The following is a 10,185-nucleotide window of genomic DNA, read 5'->3' as shown; positions in this document are numbered from 1 at the left end:
TGTATGTCAGAACACCCCAATGTAAGAAATGAACTCGCCAGATGTGGCCATCTGTGGCAGAGGTGTGAAGCTAATATTCCTACAAATGTCATGAAAATGGGTGCCTAAGTAGGTGAGAAAGACCAAGTTAACCTTTTTTATTGAGGGAAAGGATGCAATAGGGGGGGGCTCTTTTGTAAAATATACAAGAATCCTCATGGGGATAAGACATTATGTCACGTCAAACTGCAGGAAAAGGTTTTGATTTGACATGAGAAAGTTCAAGAAGCACACATAGAAAGTTAAAAGTCTGTAGGTCCTTTGGTCAAGAAACTGCAGACAAAAGACAATGTTCACAAGTCTGTGAGGAGGAAGAGGGAGATATGGAGGTGTGGGCCTGTGCTCTCCTCCTTTCTACACTTCGGGCACTCACCAGCAATGTAGGAGACAGATGTGCTGCCCAATTGTTTGGGATAAGGCACCTTGCTGGAGAAACAGCTTCTGCAGGGGCAGATGCAGCTAGAAATAGACATACTGAATGTGGATTAGAAGCAGTGTTGATGGGTACTCATGGACACAACAGAGCTTGGACACAGCAGCAAAGTAGGCAGAAGAAATGGCCTGGTATGTGGTGTGTTTGCTGGATTACTGGAGGGTGAATGCTTTGCTTAGACATCTCATGTACTGTCCGGTAAATCACTGTCATCAGAAACTGGACCCCTCCTCTTCACTAAAGATGCTCCAGAGGGAAAGTGACCATCCCATTTAGAGTTGCAGGAGTGCCCCTGGAAAGGGATAGCCCCACAAAATCCTTCTTTGCTCTTCCAAGGAATTGTTGAGAAATTTCTTGTTTCTCAGGTATGCTTATTCTTCAGTGTCCCCTTGCTCCAGAATGAGTCCTGCTTCTGTCATGGGACTTTGAGATGAACAGGGTAATGAGCACGTAAAATTCTAGGTTATGGCTATGGTTCCTATAGATGCTGCTTGAGTATCATAGAATCATTAAGGTTGGAAAAGACCTTTAAGATCATCGAGTCCAACCATCAACCTAACACTGCCAAGTCCGCCAGAGTACTCCTGGAGAAGATGCTGACACAGAATATACTCCAGAAATGTACCATTTTAAGCACTAGCAGCTACACAGAATTGGGTTTATTATTTTCACCTGGTAGTTCAGATGTTTTTCACAAACACAAACAGCCTGAGCAACATGTTCCTGTAGATCAGGACTGGTGGGTTAGCAGCTTACTCTGAGATCTCCTGAGACAAATCCTTTGCTTTTGTCACTACTTGGAAGTCAGTAGAGTGAAATGGGAGTTAAATTGGGTTTCCCCATTGCGATTACCTCATCTGGCAGCTGTGGCCTGATTCTGGTCCCTTCACACTGTCCATTTACACAAACGGTTGGAGACAGAAAGTCATAGCTCAAGGGATAAGAGGCCATGTTCCTGAAAGTCATTGATGTTCTCCATATTTTGTTGGGACATTTGCCCCTATTTTTCATTTAGCAGAGCTAAAAATTGCCTGTGAAATAAAAAAAAAACTAACCTCAAAAAAACCCCAACCTAACAACAACAAAAAAACAAAACCCAGAAATGAATCAATAGAAAGAGGTAATACTCAGACTTGGATGACTCTAGCAAGACTTGGATATTTGCAAAGGCTAAGATGCAAGTTGCTCTTTTTTGAAATGTTCTTGGTTTTTTTGTTCCACTCAGGACACGTTACTAGGATGGGAAGAGGAGGACGTGGGGGGGGGAAGAAAGAGGAACGCTATTTGATGGTAAAAATATGTGGGGCAGCAATGCCAACCACGAAAAGGGGCCTCTCATCATGGAAAATGAGACTTCTTCCAGCTTGTTTAAAACAAAAATGCCTTCAGCTCCAAAGATGACAACCTCGCCCCAGCCCAGCATCTGCCCTGGGAGGGGAGCCGGTGGGAGGAGACCATCCCGAGGTGTCGGTAGACCCACAGTGACTCTCCGTGGATGTCTGAAGCTACTACAAATGAGGCTCTGCCTGATTTTGAAGGAGGAGGAATATAGAGGGCAGTTCCAGCCTGCGAGGGAATAGAGGGACTGCGCTGGAGACGCCTTTGCTGCTCCCGGCCGCTCCTCCCCGCACACCCCGAGCACCCAGAGCCTGGGAGCTCACCCGTCCAGCCGGGGATGCAGGAGCCTTCCTGATACGAGCGACTCCACAAAGTCTTTTTCCTGACATTTCGGAAGCTTTTTGGAGGAAACTTTGATGACCTCGTTTTCCAGGTAGGCAGAGTTTTCCTCTCCTTGTATAGCGGTCGTGCGGCTGTTTACTGACGGTTCTCCAGAAGGAGTAAAAGAGCCAGCCCCTGAAATCCCATCCTGTGCCCCTGCGGGCTGCTGCCCATTGCCTCTGCTCACAGGCTCTCCAGCAAGCTGCTTGTTTCAAGCATACCATATTTAAACAGTACCTGCTGTAAGAGTATATGTATTTGACTGTTGCTTTCAGCTTTTGGCTAGTTCAGGTGTTTTTCCAAGAATTTTTTCCAGGTGTGGGTAGTGTGAGCCACAGACTCTCATCTGCCAGGGCCAGAGCTTTAGAAAATCCCACGGGGGGACCTGTTGAATGAAATTCTTCCCTGGGGCAACTGAGTTGAGTTCACCAGCTACACCGAAGTGATGGCAGCAGTAGCAGCTGTATTCCGATGGCAGTATTCCGCTGCTGCTGTGCAGCAGAACAACTGATCTGCTGCATGATTCCTCTTTGATTTTCAGAATTTCAGAAGATACGGATTAAACTAACCTGTGATTCATGTCTCCTAGTTATGCTGAGTTTCATCAGCACAAGCTCCTCTATTTTGGGGGGGTAACAGCACATTCGGAAACGCCTGCGAGTTCATTGCGCTTACCTCCTCGGGTCAGCTATTTTTTTGGTGGCAGGGATCTGCATGAGTGCTGTAAATGGAGGTTTCTGGCTGCCAGAGCCAAAACTCCAGGGGGTTGCAGCATCGCGCCGGGTGGTAGGCACGGTCCTGTGGCCGTGCACCCGGAAGGGGCTGCTCCCCAAAGCCTTCCTGAGGCCTGGGCTTTCCCTGACTGAAGTCCTGGGATAGTTGCAGTAGGAGAGCTGGAGAAGAGCTGGGCTCCCTGCTGCTGTTGGGAAACCTTCCCCCTGGGTGGTGTGCCCAGGGATTCAAGTTACAGGGCACATTTGGGTAGCAACTGCGACAAACACTGAAATTTCCTCCACATGCAATGTGCAAACCATGGGCACGCAAATGAGGAAGAGGAGTTGCATTTATAAGAACTTTTGTTCCAAATGGGACACTTTTATTTAGCAAATATTTGAGTGGGGTAAAATGATGCCTGCACAAGTGAATGGCACCACAGGCACTGCCCACTGGGCATGGCCATGAAAAAAGTTGGGACTGGGTCCATGTCAGAGAAATACACAGTGCACCAGAAGGAACTTCAGAAATATCTATGTGTGGGATAAGACAGAGCATGGCTCTGCCTGGCCAGGCACCTGAGGTGACCTTTCTAGTGTGTTAAAATCTGATCTATCTGATAATGAGATGTGAGAGCGCAAGTAAGCCGACTGTAATTTGCACATTTGAAAGAGTCATTGCAAGTTATTTGTTTGCCATAATATTACATTTGGTTCAGTTGCTTAGGGTGGGAAGAGATACCCACAAGCAGAGAACTCTGGTCCTCCTGCAAGACCACCATTTTTGCAGGGCTCTGTGTAGATAACTCTATATACTTTTGCAATTATGTGGATAACAGCCAGGTCACCTGGGATCTGAGTGTAGGAGCAGCAAAAACTATGCATTTTTCTGCTGAGCACCTGAGGCATTAGGTAGGAGCATAGACCCTAATGCAGGGAGGATGGTGCAAAGCAGCGCCCTCAAAATCTGTTCAGAGGACCCAAAACCGCTGCTCGAGATTCCTTGTTGGTTTTTTCTTTGTGTGCATCTCATGGGGAAAGAGATGCATCACTCAACAATGCAAATACTGAGAGAAGGAAATTTCAAGATAAATCGTTGTAAGGCCTCGCTCCTACAGTATCATGGTCCTGCTCTTGCAGAGAGAGAAAGGTCAAGGAAGAACAGGATGGGCAGACCCAAGTATTCAAACATAATGAGTCAGCTCCCAGTTTGCTCTTTCCATTAGTTTTCTGGACTGTCAGTGTTCAAAAATTGTCTTCAACATCCAGAAAATGTGTTAGTCTGAAATATACCCTTTTGCTGGTGAAATATGAGATTTCCATTTGAGCGTTTCGCAGCAGGAGGTGGAGCTTTGAGGAAAATATCAAAAGTTATGAGATTTGTGAGAGAATCACAACAGCTGATAGTGCTCTGAGGATGACAAAATAGGCACCGTCACCCACCCCAGCCTTGGAGACCCCTTAGGTGGGGAGAGGGGCCTCCCCCCTGTGTGTCCATTCACTGTTAATGACCAGGTGGGATGCTGGTATAGCAGAATGCTAACATAGCTCAAGGCACAGAGATCCCCTCTGAGGGAGACGGAGTGCCTGTGACAGAGTGAAATAAAGGAGACTGTGCAACAGGACCACAAGGAAGTGAAGTGTGTCTAGTGTTTTCAGCTGTCGCTTTTCTGCCTTGCCTTTCTGCCTGTGTAGAGGCAAAGGCCATGGTGCCTCGTTGATCCAGTCCAAAGCCCCGAGGGCTGTGGGCAGAGGCAGTCTTATGCCAGAGCTGGCCCTGGTTGCCTGAGCAGTTTAACCGCTCCTCGCACTCTGCCTGGAGAGCAGCTCTTCTGCACAGCGCCTTTCCCACCCACGCACACATGGCGGGAGGGAGGGAGGGAGGTGGTTAAACACAGGACGTGATGATCTGTGAGTCAGACACTTGGCCAAAGCCTCCAGTGCTCCCAGGCTCTCCAAAAGCTGATGTCTCCAGCTTCCTCAGCCATCACGAAAGACTGGCTCTAAAATGGTGCTGTCTGAAGGCACAAAGCTGTTGTGTCCTACAAGAGATAAGGATCTCCTGCAGCTCTGCTTTGTGGAGGGCAAACAAGGCGAGGGAAGCCTGTAGTAAGGCTAGAGGGAGGAAGTCTTGATCTTAACTAAAACACCCCTTTAGCATTAAAGTATTTTATCCTTATGATACCTCTCCTGTTCTCTGCAATGCAATAAAAATTGAGCCACACTCACCTGCAGGGACTTAATGAGGCCACAGTCAGGTCTCTTTCCAAACAGCTGTGCAGCCTCTCTGAGCTGGAGGGGGGAAAAAGGACCCATGAACTACTTGGTAGGGACATTCGGGTGCTGAGCTGGAGGCACATGAGAGGTCCTCAATGTCAGAGGGCTTTGCTGAGCCATGTCTGTAGAGCACCTCAAGTTGGTGTTCCCAAACCTCTCGTATCTCTGTACATCTTGTCCCCTTCCCTGAGAAGATCTCCAAAGAGCATGAGGGTGTCTCCTTCCCCTATCTAAAATCCAGCCTGAGCACTGGCTCTCTCAGGCTTGTTAGCATATGCACAAGCCTTAATAAGGAGGAAGGCTGTCACTGTTGTAAGGGTATCGGCAGCACTGATGAAACCAGCATAAACCAGTTTGCAGAACCCTGTGATGTGCTGCAGCTTGCAGTGTAAACTGGAATGGGATGTATCCCACCAGGGAATGGCTGGTCACCATGTGAACAAAGGTCTCTAGAGAGATGCAGGGCAAGTTGAGCTGTCTGTATTATTCAGGTAATGCCGTTTCTCATGCAACTAAGGCAGCAGCTCAGTTGCATTACTAACTTGCTCTCCCCCTGCACTGCCAATGCAACCAAATGCACTGTCAGTGTCCATTGAAGCCTTAGACTCTTCCAAGAACTATTTAAAAAAGCCATTTAAGGAAGAAGCTGCCTTTCTGGACTGGACTCAGGCCTTCTTTTCCTAACAGAGATCACACATGCCCCTTTTTGGTTTGTGTTGTGTTGACCACCAAGCAGAAAAGTGTCTATGCTACTACTTGGTCTGTGTGCCATCAAGGGGCCATGCTGGTTAGTGTGATTGTCCTCCAGACATAAACGCAAGCATCACCTCTTCCTCCATATTCTTTGCTGTTGATGTGTCGCTTGGGTTTTGTCTGTGAATATCCTTTCAAAGCCTGCGTTCCTCTGAACCCTTATATCTACATTCCCAAGGACTTTTCAGACTAGATCTCTAACTCTTCTGCTGCTTAAGTTATCATAACCCTACCCAAAATATACTCCCATGTGCAGCTGGACCTCGGAGGCCCAGTGATGGGTTGAATTCTAAAGATGTGCATTTCTTCAAGCACTTGTTTATTCATTCTTATTCATTCCTCCACTCTATGGGTTGTGCAGCCTACAAAGCAGCGCTGTTAAGCAAAGGATTTTGTACCTTTTTGGTATACGCAGGCATCACCATACCCACATGGCGAGTTGGAGGTGGAAAGGACCTGCTGCACACCTTCACTGGTGGTCTGGCCAAGCAGGCGAAGAAAGGAGCGTGGATGTTTACATCTGCGTGGATTGGGGATGGTAGAGTCAATGTGGTCATGGAGCGGACAGACACACACCCAGAGAGAAACCATGAAATCAGAAGATCCTGACGTACTGTCAATAGCTCCACCACCTGATCCCTCCCTTCAGACTGACAGAGAAGCTAAAGCACTTTTAAATCATTCGCCCATACTCCAACAAAGAAAATACTTTATTGCTTAGCTTCCAAGTCAATATAAAAATCTACATTAGTGGCCCAGGGATGCATCATGGTGATGGAGAGGTCGTGTTTTTCACATACAGGGTTTACAAGGAGCATTGGCTGGCTTTGTATCTTCCCAGCAGAGCTAGGCGGTTGTATATCGTGCTTAACATGTAACTTGTGTTTTCCCACAGGCATCTAAATATCCAGAGGAACTGCTGAGATGTTCCGAGAAGCCTTTTTTCCCACTCTCCTTTGTGTGGCTCTAGTTCCTCTTCATGCTCAGTTTGATGAGGATCCTGGAGATGCCAGTCCTACCTCCTGTGCAGGTATTAACCAGATAATTTAGGTGCCTCTCTCCTTTGTAGGCAGCAATTTCACTGAAAGCAATGGCCATGCTCAGTTATAGAGCCTGCTCACAAGGAACTGACAGTGGCATGTTACACCTCTCCTGCCCCTTTGCACTCCTGGGCAGTGCCCTGGGGTAGCGATCCATCTGTAGGGAGCACTGTCATCCACTGAAAGTCCCGTTTCTGGGTTTGCATTGGAGTGCAGAGAGGTAGAGATTGAAGAGCTGGGGTCTGCCAGCGGTGGCTTCTCCCACCTGATGCAGTATTAAATACTAGTCAGTCTCCAGAGCTCAGCTCTGTATCTGATGTCAGAGAATAGTCCACTTTGAATTTGACAATTTCAGCGCTTTTCAGTTGCAATGTGGAGAAGGTGATTTATATATCCAGCCTGACTTTTACAAAAAATGGTAAGATTTTCAAGATTGATTCAATAGTGAGCCGATCTTAGGATTTTGAAGTCCTGGGCACTGGAGAGTCATCTGACCTGAACATAGATGTTACTGCTAGAGCTAAGTGGGACCTGTGCTTTTTCTAGTATCGCACTTGGGTACGATCTTTTTGAAAATGTTTATAAATCAGAGAGCAACCAGCAGCCTGGCAGGCAGGGCATTCATTTAGTGTAGGACAGCAAAAGTCATACCCTTGCTTTCTTCATTCAAACTTGGCATTTAATCCTCAGTTTCCTCATTTCCTCCTACCCAGGTGGAAATAACTCCTGATTAGTAAGACCTGCAACACCCTCACAGGAAGCTGAATCTCGAGCCTCATGCTGTGGTTTGCTCTCTTCACAACTCTATGTGCTGTCCTCTACGTCCTGTCTATATACACTTCTTGGTCTAGGTTTCTGGGGGACAGTGAAGGGGGTGCAACAGTGCATTAAGTGCTCTGACATGGTCTGGATAATTGTCTCCATGCAGAAAAAAGGAACTGCCCCATCAATGTGTACTTCATCATTGACACCTCGGAGAGTGTTGCTCTGCAGACTGTGCCTATCCAGAGCCTCGTGGATCAAATAAAGCGATTCATCCCTGTGTTCATCGATAAACTGGAGAATGAGCTCTACCAGAACCAAGTCTACATCACTTGGCAGTTTGGTGGACTTCATTACTCAGATGTGGTGGAAATTTACAGCCCTTTAACAAGCAGCAAAGACATATACCTCCCCAGGCTGTCCGCTATTAACTACCTTGGCCGGGGCACCTTCACAGACTGCGCTATCTCCAACATGACAGAGCAGATCCAGACCCAGATGGCCTCAGGTGTGAACTTTGCGGTAGTCATCACTGATGGCCATGTCACTGGCAGTCCCTGTGGAGGGATGAAGATGCAGGCTGAGAGGGCACGAGACATGGGGATCAAGCTTTTTGCGGTGGCCCCCAGTGAGAACGTCTACGAGCAGGGACTGCGGGAGATCGCCAACCTGCCGCATGAGCTGTACCGCAACAACTACGCCATCACACAGAAAGACACCCTGGACATTGATGTGAACACCATCGAGAGGATAATCCAAGCTATGGTATGGAGTGCCACCTGAGGTGCAGGGAGTATAACGGGGAGGACAAGAGAAGCAGTGCGTGGTTGGGGGGGTGATGTTTTCTGAGCAGCCCCGCAGTGGGTTTTGGCAGGGCTCTAGAGAGCACCTCCAGTAGGGAAAAGCTTCCATTTTGTTTCTCTTCCTTTTCTATGTCCTTTCAGCGCTTATGGACCAAATGGAGTCTCAAGCATCTCTAATTTCTCTGGTTAGGGGCTTAACCAGGACTCCTTGGTTTGCACCTCTGTTTCCCGGCATGTCTGGGCAGACTGCCACCCTAATCCTGGCTCTTGCTCAAGGCCAGACCCATACCCCAGCCTGCTCCCCACCCAGGGGCGCGTGGAAGACTGTGCAGCACCAAGACACGTGCTCACCATCAGCATGGTCTTTGAGGCCCCACCTGTGAGGCATTGTTCATCGAGGACTCTGCTGAGAATGTCTTTAAAGCCATGGGACCTTTACCACCTCCACTCCCTTACCGTCATACACACCTCCAAGGGTGTGATGCTGTTTTTCTCTTGGGGCTGACCACCTTAACTGATTCTGTTCATCCTTTTTTCTCCTTCGCAGAAACACGAAGCCTACGGAGAGGTGAGTGAGCAGCATCTTTATGCCATTGCCACACGACACAGGTTTAAGTTGCCTCACTTAGAGAAGACCAGCTCGTACCCCGAAGTAGCAGGCCAGATTTTGCAGCAAGCTGCACGGGATGGGTCTCTGCCCACCTGCAGATCAGTGCAGAGCCTGGGGATCCATCCCTTTACCCAGTGGTTAAAATGGCGTACTGGACTCTTCACTTTCTGCCTCCCCCTCACCTGCAATGAGTTCAGGTCTATTGAATAGACTCATTTTATCACTTTGGAGGCATGTTTTGTAGGTGCTCTGCAAGTTGAATCTCCTGCCCTGCTGGTATCACATGGACAGGGTTTGGCAAACATAGGGAGGAATGTGCAAAGCGATGCTCCAAAGGGCATGCACATGCCCTGATAGCCCCAGAAGAGCAAGCCCACACCACCTTGCCTGAGACTTAGCAGTCCTGTTCTTTCAGTTTGGGCCCAGAGCCAAGCCATAATGAATGTGCTTGTGGCAACTTTCTGCTTTTAATTTACGGGCAGCATTTTTCTGCATGCTTGTTGCTGCCTCAACTCTGACCCAGCTGGAGCCATAGTAGTTTTTAGCACTGTAGTCACGGGGAGAGGTGCTCATGGACAGCCATGGTGCAGAGCTGAGCTTCAGGTGCACGCTGGCTCAGCACGTGAAGCAGCCAGGACACTGCAGTGTAGCAATTAAACCTCCTGTTTAATTTGTATTTCAGTGCTACAAGATGAGCTGCCTGGAGATTGCAGGTCCGCCTGGTCCCAAGGGATACCGAGGGCAGAAGGTAAGTCGCCCTAACCTGCGGGAGGAGAATAATGCCCGTGCCTGCCACAGACACTGCAGGGTGCCCTAGATCTCACCTCAGCTGCAGCAGCCTTCACAGGCATAGCACCCAGGTGGGAAATAACTCCCCAGCATCTGACTTAGCCCTGGGAGACTGCCGTGCTGCAGTGAATGGAGGGAGCACACAGCCAGCACCAGTGTCTCCACATGTCCGTGCTGAGGCTGATGCATTGACAGCAGTGCAGAGAGGGATCGGAGCATCGGCTGGGGCGGGCCCCACCCGGCCCCT

At 48.6% G+C, this 10,185-nt stretch overlaps 1 protein-coding gene across 1 annotated transcript in view; it reads left to right on the top strand.

Annotated features, from left to right (window-relative positions):
* The first annotated feature begins 2,112 nt into the window (after window positions 1–2,112).
* LOC103914157 (collagen alpha-2(VI) chain-like) overlaps window positions 2,113–10,185 on the top strand; it is a 24,185-nt gene continuing 16,112 nt past the window's right edge. Inside the window, exons 1-5 of the mRNA XM_009320765.1 lie at window positions 2,113–2,243; window positions 6,830–6,964; window positions 7,903–8,501; window positions 9,087–9,107; window positions 9,832–9,897. Coding sequence (XP_009319040.1) covers window positions 6,859–6,964; window positions 7,903–8,501; window positions 9,087–9,107; window positions 9,832–9,897 — 792 coding nt within the window. The 5' untranslated portion in view covers window positions 2,113–2,243; window positions 6,830–6,858. The remainder of the gene's footprint in view (window positions 2,244–6,829; window positions 6,965–7,902; window positions 8,502–9,086; window positions 9,108–9,831; window positions 9,898–10,185) is intronic.

The sequence above is a fragment of the Pygoscelis adeliae genome, unplaced genomic scaffold, assembly GCF_000699105.1.
Source record: "Pygoscelis adeliae isolate BGI_AS28 unplaced genomic scaffold, ASM69910v1 Scaffold63, whole genome shotgun sequence".
Classification (NCBI taxonomy): Eukaryota; Metazoa; Chordata; class Aves; order Sphenisciformes; family Spheniscidae; genus Pygoscelis; species Pygoscelis adeliae.
The sequence above is the reverse complement of the archived record's forward strand: the minus strand, read 5'-3'. Positions and strand labels throughout refer to the sequence as shown.